The sequence below is a fragment of the Tympanuchus pallidicinctus genome, unplaced genomic scaffold (genome assembly GCF_026119805.1).
Source record: "Tympanuchus pallidicinctus isolate F22 unplaced genomic scaffold, pur_lepc_1.0 scaffold1, whole genome shotgun sequence".
Classification (NCBI taxonomy): Eukaryota; Metazoa; Chordata; class Aves; order Galliformes; family Phasianidae; genus Tympanuchus; species Tympanuchus pallidicinctus.
In genome coordinates, this window is record NW_026294618.1 from 30726761 (window position 1) to 30751927 (window position 25167).

Sequence of the window (25167 nt, forward strand, 5' to 3'; positions counted from 1 at the left end):
TTCTCTTCTGGCTGAGCTCACTCTTGTTGCTTAGTGTCTTCTGCATCTTTTAGGGTAGTGCAGGCACCCAGCATCAGCAGACAGGTGGCAGTTCTGTACACTTACAAGCTTCTGACCATTGCTATCTAAGAAGAGAGGATCGAGAGGAATATAAATTTGCATCTTGCAGACAAGGAAGACTTTGCATTTAGAGCTGCTTATAAATAATCAATAGCTTACTCACTTTAGTTATTTAAAAAAAATGGGCAGCAGCAGCACACATTCACATGAGCGGTTGCTCTGAGATTGTAGTTTGTTGAAGTTAAGAAAACAGAAACACTGTTTTCTTGTTGACAGTGTTTACTGGTCCCAGACTCTTGGATGATTTAGGTGTGTAGATGCCTGCTTTATGAATCGTGGAAAAGGTTCAAATATTGACCCCTGCCAATGTAGCATTGCTTAAAGTAGTGATGAAAAGCAGGATTGCAAGTGTATTAAGTATTTAGCTGGATTTCTTTGTAGATCAATTTCTTGTATGTAGTCTTCAGAGGTACTCATAAATTGTGTGTTCGTGCACACTAAAGTAATACGTCTTTTCTCTAAAAGCAATGGGGCTGAGGTGCTGTAAGCAAGATGGAAATGAGTACTACCATGTTGTGATAGAATAAGAGTTAAATTTGACTGTGATTTACAGTCCTGAATTCTTTTAAGATTATCTAGTTCATGCTTTGATTTTTGGAATGTTTTTTTTTTTTTTCTTTAAAACAACAACTCAAGAGATTACCACACTACAAACAAGAAAAAACCACACAAATCCACAACAGAGTTTATTATATTTATTTTATCTGATCAACAAGATGTTTTTGTTTTATGTCTTATATTTTCTTGAGTTACATTCAAAATTGGAAAGAAAAGATTTTATCTCATTAAACTGAATGGAAAAAAGTAAAACTAAGCTTAGAATAAAAGACTTGAAGATGGTGTTATTGTGACTATAGAATTTCTAATAAGGCACGTTCTATAATTAAGAGAAAGTTATGAGGAAGCTATTGGGTAGCAGTTTATCTCCATAGCATACAAAGCTGTATGTCACACTGTCCATCAAAAAGGTTTTCAGCCAAAGCTCAGCAAAACAGTACTGAGGTACTGCAATATAAAAAAAAGAAACTTGCAGCAAGGAAGTTGGTTGTCCTAGCAGAGAAAATAAGTTTTAAAAGAGTTTTAGAAGCATGAACAAGATTTTAAAGGAATAAGTGCAGAGGATGGGTTCACAGCAAAGCTTACAGAGCCAATAACGTAACAAATTCCTGGATTTGGAAGACAGGAGAAATAGCACAGAGTAAGCAGATGAATGACATCAATCAAATTAACGAAAGAAACAACACAACAGTAAGATAAGGCATATTAATGCTCTCTGCAAATAAGTGATTACTTTCAATTGACCTTGGTGATTTAGGCGTGAAAGTTAGGATGGATTAAACATAGTGCAAAGATAATGTGAATTCAAAGGCAAAAATATTGCTTTGCTTTTAGTACCCCATAATTTGACGATACCTGTTTAATTATTTGCCTTTGTCTTATGTTGCCACATATGCCAGTTGTTTGGAAGAAGAGTGCTGTTAATGGGCATGACAGCTGTAAGCAGCTGAAAAAGAAACTAAGGTTCAATTTTCATAGTCACAAGATTCACTGAATCATGTAATTCAGGAAGGAATTATTATGCTTGCATAAGAACTAACAATTTTGAAACTCACTTTTTGAAACTGAAAGAATTGAAGTCTAATATATTCTAAACATATAGCTCATATTTAAAGGTTTTTATCCCAGTTTTCTGGAGAAACAAGTTTGAGCTTGTTGTCTGTTTGTCTTGTTGATCACTCTTTTACTTACTAATAACTTTTGAAAATTATAGCCTGTTTGAAATTGCATGGCAAGAGCAGTGGAAAGTCAAAAATACCTTCCAGTGGGTTTTAAAATTGGCACGTTGCAGGAGAAACCAAATCGATAGGCCTGAGGCAAGCAGAACGTTGATACTGTGTATTCATTTTGGCAACACACATCCTTCCCAACCACTGGGAAAGGTTGCTGGGCATCATGAGAAACATGGGTAGAGAGTAGAAGCTGGAGTGTGGAATGAGGGTTATGGGCTAAGCGTCTACCAGACTCCATTGTTTTCTTGTTTCTGGTATGTTTTTTGTCGGTTTGTTTGTTTATTTATTTGCGATCTGGTTTTCTGACTACTTCTGAGAGATCCTGAACAGCGCAGGTTTTATTGCATCTATACCAACTCAAGGGATTAAAAGATTTCTGTTGTTTTTTTAATGTCTGGTTGATAGATTTGAGAGCTGAGGAAGTGCTTTATTTTTAATGAAACTACATACTATTTGAACTGTTATCAGTTTGAGTGTTTCTAGAGTTTAATTAGCAACATATGAACATCACTTTGAAGAATGAAGTCTTGCTTTTCTTCTGTATTTGTGGATTGCTTTCTAATCTAATATAAATTTGGTGTGTTTTTAATGTATACAGCCTCTGAGGGTTGTTTTTTTTTTTTTTAATTCTTTGCTTTCTCCTTTTTTTTAATGTACTAAGATACACCAAAATGCAACAGTGAATCTGTGCTCTTTAATAAATCACTAGCAGGTGGGATTTTTCAGAGACATAAATACTCATATCTCAAGTTCCGTAAGTACCATCATTATAAAATCCCTATGTACTTAATTTAGTAGAGGCTTAGGCTTTAAATTTGAAGATTCCCTATCACTTATTCCTGCATAATTCCTACTAGAAAATGGTAACTCTTGCCAAAGTAGAAAGAATATAGACTCTTTTTTGAAAGATTCTCTTTCGAGAGTGTTCTTTGGGAAGAGTAGCATTGGAAAGTACTTTATCAGACCTAAGGCAGGCTGTGCTATTTGATTTCTGTCTCTGAATTATAGTTGAATCAATGAGTTTTGCCTGTCTAAGGAGCATGGAGTACTGAATAATGTCTAGTGAAAGCTCATTAGTTTGTGAAGTTTGTCTTCAGATTACATTTTATCTTTTAATTCCTTTATTTGGTCTCATTTTCTTTTTTTTCTTCTAGTGATAACTGCAGGTATTTTTTAATGGAACATTTAACTTTAACATTTTAATCTTGCAGATTTTCAAAGCTATATGTACACAATTTCTGAATTTTCTTTAATGTCGAGATTTATTATTTATCTGTGTCAGCATGAAGACTTGATGCTGATAAGAAAAACTTCACTGTCTTTTATAATTTTCTTGTATTTATGTGGAGATTGCACCTAAAGGAGGTGATTAATAGCAAAGATTCACTAACGTTTGATTGTTAAGATTGTGAATGGGAGATTGTCTCATAATGGCCAAATAATAGCCAAGCCAATTGGTTGTATTAGGCTGCTAAACAGGCATTACATCAACTATTGATGTGGAAGTAATTGGAAAGCTACTGATTAACGGGTGAGAGGAGGAAGATGCTGGATTGCTTTAGCAGAGTGTGACCATGCTGACCCTTAGTCATGAAGAAATTAAAGCAGGGTGATTGTATTTTATTACTTTCCTCAAGGATGTGTACTCTTGGTAGAATTGAAGGCTAAATAACTTACAGGCTATATATATGAAATCTGTGTATATTCAGGTAGTACATGAACTTGAGAACTTGAAATGTAAACTGTGATATCCTTGAGATTATATCTCTGTGGAGAAGCGAACAGTAGAGAATGGGAACCAGTACTGGAATATAGTCTCTACACCATAAATTGCTGGGATACAGTTGAAAGATCTGTGCTATAAATATGCCTGAAGATAATGAGTCAGTGTGGGTGCTTCTTTGCTTCCATAGGCTTATAAAAGTCAAAAGTGTATTGTCTAGGACTAATAGCTATGTATGTGTCTAGTAAGGTGTTATTAAAGTTGTAACTCTTAGAAACCTTAGCTAATAAATGATTGTTAATCCATTTAAGATGTGAAAATAAGTAAATAAATCTGTAAATTGTATTCTTCTTGAACCGTGGAAACCTGAGCATTTCAGTGCATCTTAAATGCCATCACAATACTTAAAAGACTGATTGATTTCATGCTTGTGTAAGAATTGCTTTTTAAGTAAAATGAAAGATACAATTAGCAGTGTTTTTGTTGGTAGTAGCAGTATTTTAATAGAAACTGGAACCAGTTGACTTGGCAGGTAATGTTTTGAAACAAGGCAAAAATGTAAATCCATATTCATTGATGTTGAAAGATCCAATTCCCTACTCAAGCAGGCTCAGTCAGGGCAGGTTGTCAGGGGCTGCGTTCAGTCATGCGCTGAATATCCCCAAGGATGGAGACTCCACAATCTCCCTGGGCAACCTCTATCACTGATTACTATCACAATAAATATAAATAAATAAATATATTTAAATCATATTTAAATAGAAATTCCTGTGTTTTGTCTGTTACTTCTTGGCACTTCACCATTGAGAAGGTACCATTGAGAAGAGTTGGGCTACATCTTCTTTACTTTTCCCCATCAGATATATACATTGATAAGATCTCTCCAAGCCTTTTCTTCTAAAGCTGAGTAGTTGGAGCTCTATCAGCAGCTTCTTGTGTTTCAGACGTTCCAATTCTTTCATCATCATCTTTGTGGGTTTCACTCCAGCATGTTTCCTTCTTCTCTGCTGGAGAACCCAGAACTGAACGTCAACACTCCAAACACCTTTCACCAGTGATGAACAGAGGGTAAAGATTACCTCCCTCAATCTGCTGGCAGTGCTTCAGCTCTTGCAGATTGGGGTGGTGTTGGCTTATGTCATAAGGACATATTGCTAGCTTTTTCAACTTGTTGGTCACCAGGAGGTCTACCACTCTTTCTGCTTTTGTATTGTCTTCAAACTTGCAGTGGAGTGCAGTCTGTCCCATCATAACAGAAGTTACTTGTGAAGATGTTAAATAGCTTTGGTGCCAACAGTAAGCCCTGAGAAATACCAATAGTGAGTGGCCTCTGGCATAATGTTGTACCTCAGATCACAGTTCCCCAAGTGTAGCAAATTGGGCAGTTATTAATTCCTCACACTGTCCACTTACTCAGTATTTCATACATAATACTTCAAAATTTTGTTGAAATGGGTTTTATGGGGGACAGTGTTGAAAGTCTTATTGTATCAAGGTAGGTCGCTGTTCTCCTTGCACCCATTCAGCTAGACATCTAATCCTAGAAGGCTATCAAGTTGTCTGAGCATTCTCTTTTGTAAGTTCACATTGATGACTCATCATTACCTTCCTGACTGTCAACTGTTTGTTTTCCAGCTTTTCAGGAAGATTTGTCCCATTCGGACTTGTTAAGTGGTAGTTTAGTTGAGAATGTGAATATATATAGAATCATAGAATCACCAAGGTTGGAAAAGACCTCAGAGATCATCTAGTCCACCTGTCCACCTACAGTATTTCCCCTCTAAACCATGTCCTTTCATTCAACATCTAAATGTTTCTTGAAGACTTCCAGGGACAGTGATTCTACCACCTCCCTGGACAGCCCACTCCAGTGCCTGACCACTCTTTTCAGAAAAGAATTTTTTCCAAATATCCAACCTGAACTTCCCCATAAACTCATAGCCAAACAAAATGGACAAAAAACAGCAGTTGGTCTGAGTACAGATAAGCATAACCTGGCTAGAGGAATTAACTACTTGCAATAGTGCTTTTGAGTGGTTAAGACAAGGTCAGAGTACTGTTTTGTCAGTCAGGAATATCCATCTGCAGTGTGTTAGCTGTTTCAACAGATACTGTGCAAGTGCTACTGAATAAACTGAATGCTGTAGGGGTATAAAGTTTTATATTCATTATATTTAATTTTTTTTCTTTCAATTCTTGCATTAGAAAAACATATTCTAGTAGTGTTATATTAAATGTTTTGTTGCTGTCTAGAGCAGTATGTTATGTAAAGTACAGCAGCGTATAATTATTGTACATTGCATTTATGGAAACTAAGAAAATAGATTTTATTTGTTTTAAATAGAAAGGAATAGCAATCATAATTCTCATTTAAGTTCACATAACTCATTTTGTGGTTCAAGAGACATGCCTAAATAACAGCCAGTTAAACAACAAATTGCAAATGAATTGTTTAAACTTGAAAGTCCAGTGCATCTTCTATCAGTTTGCATTTAATCAAGTTTATTCTTGATAACTCCATTGACTGAAACATCCAACATATCTCTTAGCTTGTTTATTTCAAATTATTTGTCTGTTCATTTGTCTATCTACGACAAAATTAGGCTCTGCTTGTGCAGAGTGATCACTCATTTGCTATGACAGCAGGAAGAGCATGATGGCATCTAATGCCCAAGAGCTGCCCCTGCAGAGTTTGCACCCTTGGAGACATTTCTTTATATGGTGTAGTGCTAAGCTTAAGAGAGCACATGATTTCTGGGTAAAGCATATGGGTTTTTGTAATGGTATATGAGAATATATATCTCCTATATGCTGTATTACCTTAAGTACATACATAGTTTATAAGAAAAAGGAGTTTGATTTCATTCTTAAAAAAAACAACGTGTAAGTCTTGTTTCTGTTTAAGGGATTCATTTGGGGTAAAAAAAGAAAAAAAAACCAACAAAAAAAAAAAACAGGTTTTGAAAGATTACATTTCTTTTTAGTTTCAGGCACTGGATGCTGTGTCACACACTCTTGTTTTGCTAGGAAGGAACAACATACTTCGAAATTCTTTAATGTCTTTTCTACTGTCAGAACTACAGAAGTTTGCTGAGCAGATGCTGCAATCTTACCAGGTACTGCCATCTCTTCTTCTGGAGAAAATCCAAGCATTGTTGTTATTTTTTTTCTATACATATTTGTTTCATGGGATGTGGTCAGTTCATCGTTCTACACAATGTTGTACAGAGTCTGGCTGGGATGGAGTTAGCTTTCCTCACAGCACCCATGTGGTGCTGTGCTCTACACTTATAGCTAGAATGTCACTGATTTACAGCAGTGTTTTGGCTATTGCTGAGCAGTGCCAGAATAGCATTTTAGTCAGTTGATCATGCTATAAAATGTGCAGGTTTAAGAATCCTAATTCATCCAGCAGATTCAAAAGAGATATAAAGAAAAATAAAAATTCCTGATAGGCAAAAGTAAAGTGATCAGAGTATATAATAGGCTGTATAGGTTCTAAGATCATGCTGTGTAATTTGGAAAATATTTGAGTTAATATTTAGAGTTAGTTGAAATTAATTCTTTAAAGATGTAAATTGTGAGCTATGCAGGCATATGACTTTGGTATCCAGCTGGACCCACAAAGAATTGTCTCTTTTTCCATTTGTACTTGAGATTGAAAGTTGCATTATTTTTCTTCAGAATTAAATTTGTTGCTTCATGTTATATTAATTTACATGATACAAATGTTATCCAGCACTTAAAGCTGTATTTTGTTGATTTTTATGAATAGGAGATGAAAAGGGAAATGGAGTGGAGATAATATATTTGGTAAAATTGATTTTTTTATATGGATTTTTGTATTGAAATGATGTGGAGTTTGAATAGATAGAACCAGCATAATTTTTTTCAAGTAAACTGTAAAGTTGGAAAAAAAGAGAGAATGAGTAGATGTGTCTTTTAAAATTTGGAGAAGATGTGAAATCATCTAGGTTTTCATATATTTTTCATATATTTTTTTTCAGTGGAATACATCTAATTAAAAATGGTACGGTCTCACTTGGGAATATGACTTGATCGGGTAGTGTCCTACAAGGGTCAATGAAAAGAAAGCATGCAGCTTGTTATTAAGTGAAAAATGAAGTCATTTGTATGTCTAAAAAATATTTATCATAGGTGTATCACCAACACTGTGGTGCTGTTTAAAAAATATCCTACGTGTTGCTTGAGTAGCCTTTATATTTTTCTGTAAATCACAAAAAGGAAAGATTACAAAACTGTATTATTTGAAGTTGAGAAAACTAGAGTAAATTAATATCCTATGATTTTAACCACAAAGAGTTCTCCTTAAGCAGTAGCAACTTGGATTTTTCTAAAGGTAATTTGTTTTTATTACTTGCAGTGTAATTTATATATTTACAGGAAGAAAACAGAAGATTGGATTTGTACATAAATATTAAAAAATTGGTGATTTAATCCTTGAACAATTCCTATACAACAGCTGGCATAGTAAATGAATTAAAAGTCTGTTTCTCAAGGATGGCTTGATGCCCTTAGTTGTTGCGTACAACAGTTTTGCAGTTTGTTTTTTAACCAACATAAGCAGAAAGAAATGCTATAAGTGGTTAAAACTTGTGCCAGGAATAGGAGTTTATTCTGTAGAGTTGGTACAGTGGAAAGTCTAAAAGATGCCACAGAGTTTTTCCTCGCTAATAAGTTGTTTTCCTATGTAACCCTTACATAGAACACCTACCATCTATCCTGCCCTTGATCTGGAGGATTTTTGTATGAAATGTCTTTGTGTAAAGAGCTGGCCCAGTTTCAGAACTAAGGAGAATTTCTGGGCAGACAGAGACTGGCATTCAAAAGAAAAAAATGAAGATTCTTTTGATCTGTTTCTTTATATTTACTATATGTAAAAGAAAAAAAAAAAATCAGGTTAGCAACATGCACTTGTTACTTGACTTTTTCAGCTTCAGGGCCAGGTCTCTTTTCAGGTAGACTCTTTGCTACCTATAGGTCTTCTCCTGTTACATTTTGCTTACATTTGTGCTTGCTGCAGATCTTTTCTGTTATCAATACATAATACAGCTTTCCAGATTTTATACTTATCAAAAGCCTTCACAAAATGCTTCCCACCTTTAACATGAGATGTATTTTCACTATTGTGCAAAGGGAAGCATAGAAAATTTTCTGACTTTATGAATTTTAAAAACTTAATAACTTAATGAGGTTCCTTTTTACCCCTTCTCTAAACAGCACTTTCTGTGCACCCCTCTGAAGATCTTTTTGGATCATCTAGTTCTCTCACATCCAAGAATTTAGAAATGTGTTTCCATAAAGAAAGTTTACTGCTCTGCTTCTATGTCCTTCCACTGTTAAAAATCTGCCTTTGTTCCTGAAGTGATATACCCTCTTTTATGTGTTTATTTCTGTTTTTATTTTCTTCCCAGCAGTGTTGCACAGGGGTGATGAAGGCATATTGCTTTCTGATTAAGGAATTTGTGTATTTGTATTTTTCCCATCTAGTGTTAATAGTGCTTCCTGGGAGTTTAATTGACCTTGATCAACCAATTGCAAACTCAGGGCTGGAAAAGGAGTTTCATATAGTTCTACCAAAGCTTAGGGTGCTTTCTTTCAACTCCTTTTAAAACACACTGCCTTTAAGTATCCATCAGAAGAATAACTGAGCTTCATATACATAGGAAATCTCCAGTGTTTTAGAGTAATAAAGCAGTGTGGAAATGTTCATTGACAGCATGGAGGTCAAACTTTGTCTGGGAAATGGAGAAGACTCCAGGTGACGGAATATGTAAGTGCAGGAACTGCATGCAGATATCTCTGTAGGTGACCTTTTTAGAAGTACAAGATCTTGACAACTGCAAGTCCGTGTAGTTCCCTGTACATAACTAGAGTTCCGGCTCGCTGAGAAATGAATATTTTCAGTTTCGTTGATTTGTGTATTTAGTTTTATGTTAATTTATGTACATTCATGTTTTATGTTTGCTTACAAACCCATATACATTCTATAAGCTTCTCTTCTTAGTACAGTAGAACACTAAACTCCAGTATTTCTGACAGCCTGATTTACAGATCTGTTTCTGAGTGTTTCTGACTTTATGGAGCAGTACCTTTGGTAGGCACTATCCTGAAATAAGTTTTAAATCTTTTTTCTTGTTTTATAAGTGTAACAATGCACTTCTTAATTAGAAATATTCAGAATAAAAGTTTTTAAAAAACATCTTAAGTATGTAAATTTGCAAATGGTTAAAACTTTGTATGATTAACTTCCATTAACTGAATTCTATGATTCTAACTGAATGTTATCATTATCCTGCTTTATTACTTAAGCAAAACTTCTATTAATTGCAAAGCTATTTCATGTCTTCCATTTCAGAAAATGGAATTAGAGACTCTCAGGTTTAGTTATGGTAAGAGATGAATGTTGGATGTCCAACAGGAATGTTGGATGTCTTTTTGCTAGTCAGCAATTAATTCCTAAATATTTGGAGAACCACAGAAATTGAAAATAATGGCTTTTGCATCCAAGCGAATTTCTTTGATTTTGTACAATTACTTAAAGTGCTGTTTTCTAACATTGAATTGGATTGAAAACAAAATTCCTTTTAATTTTTCTAAATGGATTCTGTAGACATTTCAAGGTTTTTAGTTTAATTTTAATCGATTTGTAAAATGCTTGTATTCCCAATTATGTAACTTTCTGTTGTCTTGACCCAGGTGCAAGACCTTGCACTTGGTTTTGTTGAACTTCATGAGATTCTTCTGAGTCCACTGCTTAAGGCTGTCTAGGTCTCTCATGGTGACATCTCATTCCTCAGATGTGTCAGCCGTGCACAGTGTGGTGTCATCTGCAAAATGTTTGAGGATGCACTCTATCTTAGTGTCAGTGTCATTGATGATGATATTGAAGTTCCAGTACTGTCTCTTGAGGGAGGACAGCACTCAACACTGATCTCCATCTGGACATTGAGCCACTGACCGCTACTCTCCGGGTACAATCTTACAACTAGTTCCTCATCCACTGATCTGTCCACCCATCAAATCCATATATTTCCTATTTGGAGAGAAAAATGTTGTGAGGGACTGTATCAAAGACCTTAGTGAAGTTCAGATAGTCAGTGGCTCTTCCCTTGTTCATTTGATGCCATCACAGAAGGCCATGAGGTTGAGGCAGGACTTGCCCTTGATGAAGCCATGCTGGTTGTCCTGTATCACCTCCCTCTCTTCCACACATTCCTTAGCATAGCTTCTAGGAGGATCTGTTCAATGATCTTTCCTGGCACATAGATGAGACGGACAAGTCAGGAGTTTCCTACTGTTGTCCTTTCTACCCATATGTCTAATCTCTTCAGATGTATGTTTGTGTTATAAAAATTGTAATAAAGCATTTACATGGGATAGAAAAATTCCTTGCTACTTTTCCCAGATATGGTGTAAAGTGGCTTAATTTGCTGATCAGAAGAAAGTAGCTGAGCATATTATGTGACTAAAAGATACTAAAATGATTGTTCAGCCTGTTTGGATTTATGCATTTTCTACTGTTGACTTTTACTTACATATCAAATTAGTAATACTTCACCCATGTAAAAGAAAAGAGTTATGCTATGAGACCTCATGAAAATAATTAAACTTGCATCTGGACATCTGTTCATCCTTTTTAAGATGTCATTTCTTTTCTTGTTAAGCTGGTAAGCACAGATTATAACATACTTCAAACTGTGAATGCTGAAAGTGGTTGCAAAATCGTGCCCTGGCTAAGTACAGAATTTTATTTTTATTCCGTATGACTGTTGATGCTACTGGAAAGAAAGGAATTAATGGTTTTATATAAGAACCAGTGGATCTGCTTTTTTTTTTTTTTTTTCCTCAAAGATACATATGTGGTTTGGAGATACATATTTGTGAAGTCATAGATGTTTCCCCTGAAAGACAGCAGCGAAAGAATCATTTAGGACTCACTGTATGTTAGAAGAGGGCCATATATCTTTGAAGCATACACCTACCTTTGTGTCTGTTCTCTGTTAAAGATTGGATTTTAAGGTGCATACAAAACAGTAGGGCGTGTCAAAACCAAAAAATTAAAAATGGCTCATACAGTTTCTCTTCTCCCTCATTCTATCATGAAATGACAGCATTGAGGAAAAAGGAGTTGAGAAGTGTTCTTACAAAACTAAAGGGTAGTAGGGTAATGGTTGGCAAAATTGGGAATGACACACAATGAAAAGAACTCAGGTGTGTTGGAGAATTGAAGCACCAAATACTAATTACATGAGGAGGACGTGACATATCTGTTGTCCAGAGAATTATTAGTCTTAATTTTGGTGAATCATCTAATTCATGAAAACATAAGTACCAGAAAAAGAAAAATGCCTGATTTCAAAATTCAGGATGTGCCATTCCTTAACAAATAAAAAGGTAGTACTCTTAGAAACCCTTGTGTTTTAAATCATCTGAAAAATCTAAACTTTAAAGAGACTGTTTAGAAAAAAAAATAAACAGAAGTTAACATGATAGTAAATAAAAACTTAAATACTTGAATTCTTGATACACCCTACAGTAAATAAATAAGAGATGGATGCTTATCTGGGTTTATGATGCAGTTTGCTTTTACTACTTCCTTATTTACTTCTTGTCCTTTTCCTGTTGCTTTCTTTACAACTCAGTTAGTCCTTTGGTAAACTTGAAAGTACACTCTAAATAGAAGAAGCAACATACGTTGAGTACATGGTCATTATTGCCTAATCAAATAGATGTGCTCCTGTTAACTTGCTCTCTTCACAGGACATGCCAAGCTTTGATATATAAAACAGCATGATGTTACAGCAAATTAACCACAGCTTCCTTACTGCTTTTGGTTATCGGTGTTACCTATGTGAATTAGTGTATCTACCATATGTGCTCTTAGAAGCTCATTTTGTAGGTGAGGTAATTTTTAATATCAGGTTTACCTTTTATTTTGGACTTGTTTAAAGTCGTCATTATGATGTTCTTCTAACACAGCTTCACCAAATGCTTTTCAGGAAATGGTATAAGTGAATAGCTCCTCTGTCAATGGCTTACAATACATTTTCTGTTAGCATTTTAAATCTGCATATAATAAAAATGGGAAGCATTGTAGTCCTAGAATTTCTAGCTAGAAGTTACCACTAAATGGATTTCTGTTTGAAAGAGTAATTACAGTTTAAACTGTCTTCTAAATAATCACCTAGTTAAAAATAGTAAAATGTAAGTGGAAGCTAAGGAAGCTAGTGACTTAACAGTACCACACCTAGGCGGAACTGCTGCCCCAGGTTTGCCTCCAAAACGAGCAGACCTCACTGCTAGGTTTTGAGTGATTTACAAGTGATAAAGAGAGTGGTTTGTGGCTGGGCTGTAAGGATTGGCTGTTTGAGGTTTGTTTTGTAGATAAGGTTTGAGTTCTGGCTTGTGTGGCTGAGGTGTATAGTAGATTAAATCTAGTTCTGTAGTTCAGATTTTTGGTGTCAGCACTCATCTGGGTGGTTAAGGCTTGGTCTAGCAGGACAACAGTGATATTAATTATGTTGTCCAGAGTGGGAGGTAGGTTTCAGGACTGAAGGCAGCAGGAACTCCCAGAATTCACAAGATTTCTGACATAGATTTAATTTAGGGAGATAGGATGTGGTGACCTAAAGTTAAACATGTTTATAGAGCTAGACTTAGAGTTGTCATGCCAAGGGCTTATGAATTTGAAGTATCAGTTTTAATCAGGCCTTCTTGATGCAGCCTTCTCAATCCACAGCTAAGTCTATGAATGTAATGTATGCTTGGGTAAGTGCAAGAATGAGGAGTTTGTTAATGTATTTGCAATACTAGGAGATGGGAGATGCAGGAAGAAGATGCTGTACTAGGTTTGTGTTGAGGGAGAAAAGCAGTAGCAGCTGACTTCATTTAGATCTGAGTATCAATGACGTGGTCTGGTGTTAAGCTAGAGAGCAAGGTTTGTATGGCCATGATTTGTGCAGCAGAGAATGTCTTGGAAATGTTGGGAGTATTCCCGATAGAGGTATGCTTGAGCAAAAAAATAATTTATATGGTTTGATTAGATTTAGAATTAAGATGTTGTTGATTGTATTCATTAACTTGAATGAAATACATGCAACCTGATACATTTGTTCATCTGAACCACATTTGTAAATGTACACATTCATAGAAAAATTTACAGTAGCACAATTTGTATTGCTTGTCTTACAGGCTTATTTCTTTCCTGCTGAAAGACATTTGAAATTAATACAGCACTAACAGAATTAAAATAGTTTTAGGAAATAATTGTCTTGAATCTACTCAAGTTCACTTTCCTACTGTTTAAGATGGTGCATTTTCTTTTGGTTCCAGTAACAGCTGGCAAAGGAAGAAATAAATTGAATCAACTTCACAGGGAAAGAAAATGGGGAAAAAAAATACAGGAAAAATAGGAGAAAAAATTAGCTTTTTGATGTCTTTTTTTCTTTTTAAGCGTTGGCATTCCAAGTTACATGTTTACAGCTCAACCTTTGAAGATTTAACTTGTGTTTTGTGTTTTCTTTTGTCTGTCAATCCCTGAATTTAGCTGGCAAAGCACAAGTAAATCTATAGGTGTTAGGTCTTGAAACTGTTGGCTTTATTTCATCCTTAAAATTAGTTCTTTCATTAAAAGTTACTCCTAGTCTCTGTGTTTTCAGAGTATCCAACTTCTAGCTGAAGTTGCTATTTTAAAGAACTCTTTTTTTTTTTCATGTAGTCTCATTATTTAATGAAAACTCTTTTACTGAGCCTAGCTATTACAGTTCCCCATGGTATCCTATATTAAATGTATATGAATGAGAGAGAGGTTACAGAGATTAAAATCTGAGTACTACTTCTGCCTACAGGAATAAATTATTGGCAGAGCTCAGTTTAGGCTAGAATATTCAGTTGTTCAGTTTGACTCCTTCCTACAATTGTGAGCTACAATTCAGTTCTGTTAACTTGCTTAAATAAAGTAGTTCATCAGATGACCATAGATTTAATAAGATTGGAAAGGAGCTCTGGAGGTGATTTAGTGCAGCCCTCTGTTCAAAGAAGGTTGCTCAAGCTGTGTCTAATCAAATTTTGAACTTTTTCAACTATGTAGACTACAACATTCTTTTTGTGCAGCCTGTTCCAGTGTTGGGTAACCTCTAGCAGCTTGTAATAAAAGGCTGTCAGGTTGTTAAACATGATTTGCTTCTTTGTAAAGCAGTGCCAACTACTCTTTCACCATGTTGTCCATCATATGTCTGGAAATAGTTTCCAGGATTATTTGCTATATCAGCTGCCCAAGGATCAAGGTTAGGTGAACTGACCTGTGTTTCTCTGGATGTTCCTTTTTGAAGATTGGTCTGTCATTCTTTATCTTCCATTCCTCGAGAGCTCTTTCAGTTTCCAAGACCATCCAAAGATAATGGCCTTGCCATGACATTGCTCATCTCTCTCAACAATCTGCATTCCGTCTGCATTCCGTCAGATCCAATGGTCTTATATGTCCAGTTTCTTGAGATGTTCCTCAACGTTGCTCATCTCCACTCAGGGTAAATTTTCCCTTTTCCAAACTTTCCCACTGGTTTCAGACATGTGATGCTCCAGAAAGCTGATCTTACCAATAAAGTTCAATCTGAAGAAGGCACTATGCCCTTCATCATCTGTTCCTTTGCTACATTTTTCCTTATCTTCCTTTTGCTCCAATGTACCTCTGAAAATTTTGATGCACTTCATATTCCTATCCAGATTCAGTTCCAGATAGAGTTTTATTTTCTTAACCCTGTCTCTTCAAATTTGGACGGTGTCTTTAAATTCCTTCAGAGTTACCTGTCCTTGCTTCCACACCTTACTGCTTCCTTTTTTATTTTTCAGTTATGTCAGAAGCAACTTGTTCATCCATGCAGGAGCCATGCAACTTTTGCTTACCTGTGTATCAGGTCGAGCATTCTTGAACTTGAGCCTTGAAAATTATCTCTCTCACATGCCTCTTCTCTGCAAAGTCATATCACGTTGCATTTTTCCCAAATACATTGCTAAAGAGGCTGAAATATGTTCTCCTGATACCCAAGGTGGTGACCCTGCTTTTTCTTTTTGATAAATTTTTCAGCAGTAGGTGAGATTATAGTTGCAAATTAGTTGAGTTCTTGAGGGAAATATTAAGTCATAAAGAGATAAGTCACTTTTCCAACCAGCAAGGAACAGACTTTCTCAGGAAGTTTTATAAATGCTTCAGTAACACCCTCAAAGTTAGCAATCTGATTTATGTGAAGATAATTTTTATTGAATGCAGACTAATAATTTTCAATTCGTAGGAGTATAAGGTGAATACTGAGACATGCTCTTAAACTCCTCCTTTACATTGAATTCCCTTTTGTATAGGTAAGACTGAGTATGGAATCTGTTCTGGAGGGCTCTACATACTGGATTAGTCCCTAGTTTTACATAGCCAAAAGATATTTTTGAATAATTTCAAGCAAGAAAACATAATCATTCACAAATGCTGCTTGGATCTCTTAGAAATTGCTTTGGCTTTCATCATGCTGTATATCAATTTAATTTATTGAATTACAATTTAATCAATTGTAATTTCAGCTGCAAATTTTCTTGATAAAGCCTTCTTTTGTTTGCTTATATTAGCAAATTTACTTTCTGCTTTCTATACTTCTGAGAAGTATAGAACCATAGGATGATTTTAGTTGGAAGGGACCTCGAAGATCTCATCTAGTGGTGAGCTGGGATACTCACCACTATATCAGGCTACCCAGGACCCCATCCAACCTGTCCTGGAACACTTCCAGGGATGTGGCAATCTGTTCCAGTGCCTCTTCCTCCTCACTGAGAAGATTTTTTTCATAAAATCTAATCTGAATTTCCTCTCTTTTCATTTAGAACCATGAACTCTTATTTTATCACTACACTCATAGTGTGCCCTTCTCCAGCTTTCCTATAAGCATCCATAAATGCTAAACGTTTGTGTTCTCTGACATAGAATTGTAGATTCATTAGAGTTGGAAAGAATCTTTAAAGATAATCTAGTCCCACTGTCCTGCAGTGAACAGGAACATGCACAGCTAGATCGGGTTCCCCAGGGCTTGATCCAGCCACACCTTGATAATCTCCAGGAATGGGGCATCAACCACATCTGTAGGCAAGCTGTTCCAGTGCCTCACCATCTTCACTGTAAAGGACTTCTTCCTTATATCCAACCTATATCTATCCTCCTTAAGATTGAAGCTATTTCTCCTTGCGTTGTCACCAAAGACCCTGCTAAAGAGTCTGTCCCCTTCTTTTCTGTAGCTCTCCTTTAGATACTGACAGGCTGCTATCAGGTCACCTGAGAGCCTTCTCTTCTCCAGGCTGAACAGCCCCAGCTCTCTCAGCTGTCCTTGTAGGAGAGGTGTTCCACTCCTTGGATCATATTTGTGGCCCTCCTCTGGACGTGCTCCACCAGGTCCATGTCTCTCCTGTACTGAGGGCTCCACATCTGGATGCAGTACTCCAGGTGAGGTCCCACCAGCACAGAGTAGAAGGACAGGATCACCTCCCTCAACCTGCTGACCATGCTTCTTTTGATGAAGCCTAGAACATGGTTGGCTTTCTGAGCTGTGAGGGCACATTGCTGGTTCATGTCCAGCTTCCCATCCATCAGTACCCCCAAGTCCTTTGGCAGGGGTATGCTCTATCCTTACAATCCTCAGCTTGTATTGGTAGTGAGGGTTACCTTGACCCAGGTGCAAGGTCTTATATTTGGCTTTTTTGAACCTCATGAGGTTTACCTGGGTCCATTTCTCAAACCTGTCTAGGTCCCTCTGGATGGCATCCCATCCTTCAGGTGTGTCAACTGCACCACACAGCTTAGTTTCATCAGTAAATTCACTGAGGGTGCACTCGACCCCGCTGTCCATGTCACTGATGAAGATATTAAAGAGTTTCGGTCCCAGCGCTGAGCCCTGTGGGACACCACTCGTAACTGATCTCCATCCAGACACTGAATCATTCACCGCCACTTTCTGGCCTCAATTCTGCGGCCAGTTTTTCATCCACTGAACTGTCCACCCATCAAATCCATATCTTTCCAATGTGGAGAGAATGATGTTGTGGGCCAGAGGCCTTACTGAAGTCCAGATAGATGACATCAGTGGCTCTTCCGTTGTCCACTGATGCAGTGACATCAAAAAAGGCCACAAGGCTGGTCAGACAGGATTAGTGAAGCTTGGTGAAGCTGTGCTGGTTCTCCATTGTCACCTTCCTATCTTCCATGTGCCTTAGCATAGTTTCCAGGATGATCTTTTCCATGATCTTTCCCTGCACAGAGGTGAGACTGAAAGGACAGTAGTTCCAGAGGTCTGCAAGGTCATAAGGCCTTGTTTTCACTTGTTTGTAAGTTTTGGCAAATGCTAACCTTTCAGGCTGAGTATTTTCCTAGAGGTATCTACCTCAGGACTTTTTATACGTTTTTTATTTTATTTTTGCTTTGTCAGTGCATGAGTGCAAATTTGAAGTTCAGTGTGTGAGAGCTCACAGCTTTGATAAAAGCCAGTAGGAGCTGTGTTTTGAATTCGTGCATCTCTGTGTAATGCCAGACACTGTAAAATCACATCCAAGTTCTCTAAGTGTGCCATTAGAAGATAGTGTGATTATTTCAAAGATTCTGTTGTAATAAATAAAAACATTACCTCTCTCTAAAACTGCTAGTGAATTATAAGTAATAATGTAGTGTATGTGAAATTGTAGTAATGATTGTCATTAAAAAAATGAATCTGTATTCAGAGCAGAAAGTGAATGCTGTGCATTTTATGTTCACGCGTATAACAAGTGTAGAAAAAGTACTGAATAATAATATTCCTTCTATTTCAACATGATTAGTAACAGAAGCAATTATCCTTGTAAAAACAAAAACAAAACAGTAATTGATCATGTTATTAAAACTATAGACATAGGAGAGTCAAATTAGGCTTACAGTATCATTGTGTTGGTTTAAAATTGCTATTCCTAATTGAAAGCAGGTAGCTAGCATCAAGAATCCATATATAATAAATCAGACAATTATTTTACTGTATTAAATAACAGTTTGAATTATAACCCTTAATTTTCTCAGTGTTTCACAATTCTGCTTATGAGATGTTTGACCAACCCTTGGAATTATATACAGCTGGCTCATTTCTGCATGGTGGTTGCTCAGGTGTCGCTTGAAGTTAGGTACACAAGGTCTGTACAGTAGGAACTGGAATCATCAGAGAGAGGATGGATGGTAAGAGCAGCTGTAATAGTGATTCAGAATGGGAGAAGTTGCCATTATGGCTCCTAAAGTGAACAAGAAGAAACAGACTGGGTGATTAAGTGTTATAAGCATGTTTTGTTGTTATTGTTAAAACACTTTAACAGTTGAAGAGTAAATTATTGGCTGCATCATAGCATGTATGGATTGAGCACACAGGACCGGGCAACACAGATGACTTCTCATTTATGATGGTCTTCAAGTACATCCATCTTTTCAAAGAGACTTCAGGATACTTAACCTTGGGAGTTTGGACTGGAAATTAATCACCTGAGGACTACTTCAGCTGTAAATCAGAACTGTGCTCACATTTATTTATTGCATTAGTATTTCTAAGTATGATCAAAATTTGAATCAGTTGCAAACTTAAAGGGAGGGAGGGAAGAAAGGAAAACTTTACTGAATACATGATCTGTAGATTTATGTGGAAAAAAACTAGATAAATTATGAGCAAAGCATAAGCAGTTCTCTACATGATTAACATTATATTATATCAACTTGAGTCAAAAGTATTAACTGAATATTGACATATTTATTATGTATTTGTTTTTTATTTAAGAAAAATCCATTTTTACAGAAGTGTGATTGGGCTCCCTTTTAGCTGGGAGTTTATAGTTTTCTTCAACTAGAAGATACTTCACATCGGTCATTTTTATTATGGCCCCATGTAAAGCATAATATGATCATTTCTAGTTCTTTATGAAAGCTCTCTTAATGCTCCCTGCACTTATCAGTGATGTTTGCCTTGGTAGTCTGCCCTATCAGATGCTCTGACATAAATCTCCCTTCCCTGCAGAGAGTACCAATTTTAGCAAACTTGAAGTGCTCTGTTTGCATTCAAAAACTTCTTGTCAATCAGTGCTGTTATTATTCATGTAAGATGGAAAGAGTAACAGTAGTATGTAATCAGTAACAAATGCAAATATCAGGTTCAAGGAGAAAACAGTAGTGTGAATCTCTTCACGATTGTGATCAATTTCATGCCATCCATATTTTTTGTTTGAACAGTTTTAAATTACAGTGCAAGATAATTGAGGAAGAAGTTGGAGATTTTGAGTGGCTACAGGGGTACAAAAAATAAGATATTTGAGATTGCTCTAGCAATTCAGTCTTATTTGTTCTTAACAGGAGGAAGATGTGTTAAGCTTTTAGTTCAGCCTCCTCCCCTTCCCCAAGGATATGATTGCTGTATTATTTTGGCTATGAAAAATACATAGCATAGTTGCCATGGCGTTTGTTCTTTCTCATGACAGTCTAAGAACCTAAGAGTGCTCTTGCTGTACTGAATGACCTTGGCACCCCACTGGCCTCAGGTACTGTGGCACAACAACCAGCCCTGACAGCCCAGCAAGCAGTAGGTTTTCCCTTTAAAGCTGTAGGGCCATTTGCTGCCTCATCACCACAGCACATCTATCAATTTCAGGTAACTGGTTGAGTCTTCTACCTAAAAAGTAAGGGCAGAGGAACCAAAGCCAGGCATTTCCCATATCCTTGTGGGAAGTTGTAAGGAGACTTTAGGAAAAATCTAAGAAACTTACTGTTGCTGGTATGCACACCTTGTTCTTCTAATAGGCAGTGTAGTATTAGGGGAGGAAAGGAATTGGGTTTTTTTTGTTTTTTTTTTTCCTCACTGGTACCAGTATACAGTTGTGGTTTCACTGTGGGTGACTGAAGGTGACTTATGTGTGCAGAATTAGTGGCTCCCAATGAATTTCTGCATTAAGCAGAGCTGGTTTAATATATATATGAGAAGTTTTTGACTGGTATATTTTGAGGAACTTCTCTCAGTGTAGTTATAAAATTGGGCTGACAGTTCAGCCTGTAGAATTTTATTTATTTATTTATAAACGGAGGCAGATTGATTTAATTGTCCTAAGGATCTGCATAAGAAGCGGTGTACAATTATCTGTCATTTTTTAATTGTTTATATCACTGAGAAAATGCCTAATGTAAAAGCATTAATCTGAAAAACAAACTCAGATCCAGTTGCAGCTGACATATTTCTAACAAAGCATTCAAGACTTTGTTGCTACAGTGGAATGCTGGCAATTAATGTGAAATCTAATAAGTCAGCTTCTGCTAAGTTAATAAATAAAACATAGGTTGGTTTTACTAGCTGCCACTCGTGTCCGGAAACACAAGCAGTGAACTGTGATAAATTGGCATCATACAAATACTGCTTGAAAACTAACTATAGTCTCTGAAATGATTAGCCATAATAACAAAGCCTACTTTTCCAATTCTTCACGGTATTTTAAAATTAATTAAATATGTAGAAGTAAGTTATGATTTTATTATTTAATCAAATATCTGCTACTATGAGGGTCTTTCTGAGGCAGAAGGAAGATCTGTGTCCTTTGATGCTCCTCATTTGCAGTCCAAACTGTGAAGTATTCTGTTTGTATTGAACATAGCACAATCTTGCCCAGGAAGTGTTGTGCTTTTTTAATATTTAGAGTGAACATAGGTGGCAGAACCTTGTTCCTGTTCATTCATAACTTTATATAGGAATACAATACAAAGGAAATCTACTTTGCAGGCAAAAGCCCCATTGCCTTTTTAGCAAATGCTTTATCCTGTTGAAATGGATCCTCCATACAGTAATCTAGGGCTTAATATACACACATCTGATGTTTTAATGTGGATCTTGACATTATGAAAGAAACATCAGAAAGGCACTCTGAAAAGAACATTGGGAGCATCCCTTATTAAAGTGTCAAGCTGTTGCAGATGCTGTTTTATATGCCTTTTTTTTCAGTTCTGCACAGAATATCATAGGAAATAGCCTTTCATTGTACTCTGTACAATTGTATAGCAGTAACTTGACTATTTCTGCCTTTTCTGCTTAACTACTTAGTTTTCATGCCTGCTTATAGCTAGGGTCCCCTTGTTTTTCTGTGGTACTGTTTTTATTTCTAATACGCTTTAATGTTCTTTTTATTTCCTGTAATCCCTTTGGCTTCTCTTATCAATCACTTGTGTTCTAAATTTTTGCTTTATCTTCAGTATCGTTAATTGCTTCTTCTTCTATGTGTAGATTACTTAATGCTTTATCAGTGCTTTCATGTTTTAATAGGTTTGTTTTTACATCAGTATACTTTTTCTTCTGTAATGTTGGCACATATGTATTCCACTGACAGATGATAAGAAAAAATGGTGACTTTCATAGTTTATCATCTGTAATAGAAAGCTAAGTGCTTTTCTGAAAGATGGCTTAAATGCAATTCCTAGTTTTAAAAAATCATGGTTTGTTCCTCGAGGACTTTAATAGTATCATAGAATCACAAGGTTGGGCCCCTCGCTGCAAGAAAGACATTGAGGCCCTGGAGCGGGTTCAAAGAAGGGCAACAATGCTGGTGAGGGGTCTGGAACACAGGGCTTATGAGGAGAGGCTGAAGGAGCTGGGAACGTTCAGCCTGGAGAAGAGGAGACTGAGGGGAGACCTTACTGCTCTCTATAACTACCTGAAGGGAGGTTGTAGTGAGCTGGGGGTCGGCATCTTCTCACATGTGACTGGTGATAGAAGTAGAGGGAATGGCTTCAAGCTGCGCCAGGGGAGATTTAGGCTGGACATTAGGAAATAATGCTTTTCTGAAAGAGTGGTCAGGCACTGGAATGGGCTGCCCAGGGAGGTGGTGGAGTCACCGACCTTGGAGGTGTTCAAGGAATGTTTGGCTTTTGTGTTGAGGGACATGGTTTAGTGAGAACTATTGGTGGTAGGTGGATGGTTGGACTGGATGATTTTGAAAGTTTTTTTCCAACCTTGGTGATTCTGTGATCTAGTTTCAACTCCCTGCTGTAGGCTGGGACACCTTCTTCCAGACCAGGTTGCTCAAAGTCCATCCAGCCTGGCCTTGAATGCTTCCAGGGAGGGGCATCCATTCATAACCTGGGCAACCTGTTCCAGTGTCTTGCCAGTAAAAAATTTCTTCTTGATATCAAGTCTAAATCTACCCTCTTCCAGTTTAAAACCATTTCCCCTTGTCCTCTTGCTGCATGCTGTTAGAAAAAGCCCTGTCCCTGCTTTCCTGTCAGCATGGTAATATTAACATTTCTGTGGGAATATTAAAAGCACAATGACTGGGAAATTCACGTCTATATTGGCCTGCCCTCTCTACAGCATCCCACGCTTACTCCCCACTTTGTTCTTCACACAAGGCATTTGCACTTGAAGGAGAGGATATAGAAGCCTGATACAGGCCTATGCTGTAGGAAGTCAGGATCTGTAAGTGGCTGTTAAAAGCTACTTCAGATGGGCTTCTGGAGCCAGCTAAATTTATTCTTAAATACACTACACAAAGAACTGCTGAAAAATTCTGATCACTTTCTGTGTTACTTGCACCATGCTGGCAGGGTTCTCTCATGGCCTAGCAAAATGGTAGTGAGTATGAATTCGAGGGAATGAAGGCTTGAACTATCCTTGGTAAAGCCAGTAAGTGCCTGAGCCCTCATTATAGAGATACTATACTAACTATTGCTGTTTTATAGGAAAACAAACAAACAACAACAACAACAACAACAACAACAAAACAGTTTTTGGTCATTTGAAAAATAATGGTAAGTGCTATAGTGGTCCTGTCTCTGTGATGGGGCAAAAGTACATATTGTAGCCCTGCTTACATGTCCACATTAAGAAAGACTGGAATACCAGACAAACTCTCCATCATTACCTACAGTCCAACCTTTCCAACCTTGGTAATTCTGTGATTCTGTTGGAAAGGACCTACAAGATCATCTAGTCCAACTGTCCTCCAATGTCAAGCTTTGTGGTTCCTTCAAAATTTAAAATTGAAGGATACATAAAAATATCACACTACATTATTGTGTTCTTTAACATCTTCATAAACAATCTGTTGTAGAGTACTCACTTTAGCAGAGTGGTTGGAATCAATTATCTGTTGAGGTGCCTTCCAACTTTTGCAATTTTGTGTGATATTGACAGTGCGATTGAGTGTACCCTTAGGAAGTTTGTGGATGATACCAATCTGTATGGTGTGGTCAACATGCCCAAGACACAGCTTGTCATTCAGAGCGACCTAGACAGGCTGAAGCAGTGGGTCCAGGTGAACTTCATGAGGTTCAACAAGACCAAGTGTGAGGTCTTGTGCCTAGATTGTTGAAACCCCTTCTATCGGTACAAGCTAGGGGTTGTAAGGATGAGCAAAACCCCTGCTGAAAAGGACTTGTGGGCACTGGTACGGATGGCAAGCTGGACATGAGCCAGCAATGTGCCCTCACAGTTCGGAAAGCCAACCATATCCCGGGATGCATCAGAGGTAGTGTGGTGAGCAGGTCAAGGGCATCTTGAATGTTTTGTTAGAAATATGTCAGCTGCAACTGATTCAGATTGTACATCTAAGGAGTATGTTTGTTTATGATATGGATGACACTGGAACAGCTTGCCCAAAAAGTTGGTGGAAACTCCATCTTTGGAGATGCTCAAGGTCAGGCTGGCTGTGGCTCTGAGCAACCTTGTCTAGCTGTAGATGTCCCTGTTCGTTGCAGGAGAGTTAGACTAAATGCCCGTTAATGGTCTCTTCCAACTAAAACAGTTCTGTGATTATTTAGTATAGGTTCAGATGTGTGAACACCAAGAACATGAAATTATTTTTAAGGAGTGGAATTACTTCTGTCTGTTTCTTTTATGCAGGCATTTAAATGCAGGCATTTGTTCTGAAGAATCTGGATTTGTTTACTTAGTTTTTACACTCTTCCCTTCCCTTCCAGGCTAGTTGTACTGTAGAAATGGCAGGGAATTCATGTGACTGTAGGATTAGGAAAGGGAAAATAGCTGTCATAACACAGCAGCAGAAAGAAAAGCATTTTGAGAATTAACTTGAAAGTAAACAAAGTAGCAGCAAAGGAGGGTTTTTGTTTTATGAGCTGTGTAGAATTCCAGACTTCTACAGTCCGATGTACACATACACAAAATAAAATGTCACCATCTTAAAGAAAAGCTAACTAAGGACAGACTTATTGTAAATTCTGAAATTCTGATTTCATATTGCAGTTGACTGCTTCTGGTTCTTCATTTTGTGAGTGCCTGAAGCTAACATTTAAGCAGTATTTGTGATTTTCTTGTTAGAGTACACTTCTCAAACTGGGCTAGCGTGTCACTATCGACTGTTTGGCTTTTTGCTGTCAGTTTTTGCAGCTTTTTTTCACAGCTTTCTGCAACCTCTATGTTTCTTGATTAAAGAAAACAAGCAAAACAGAAATGCTCTGTCTTGTAAAACTTCAAAAGTTCCATCAGGGAC

General features: G+C 37.0%; 1 protein-coding gene across 1 annotated transcript in view; it reads left to right on the plus strand.

Annotated features, from left to right (window-relative positions):
* The window catches only part of MEI4 (meiotic double-stranded break formation protein 4), a 74970-nt gene that overhangs the window by 29159 nt on the left and 20644 nt on the right, over positions 1–25167 (plus strand). Inside the window, exon 4 of the mRNA XM_052694432.1 lies at positions 6618–6749. Coding sequence (XP_052550392.1) covers positions 6618–6749 — 132 coding nt within the window. The remainder of the gene's footprint in view (positions 1–6617; positions 6750–25167) is intronic.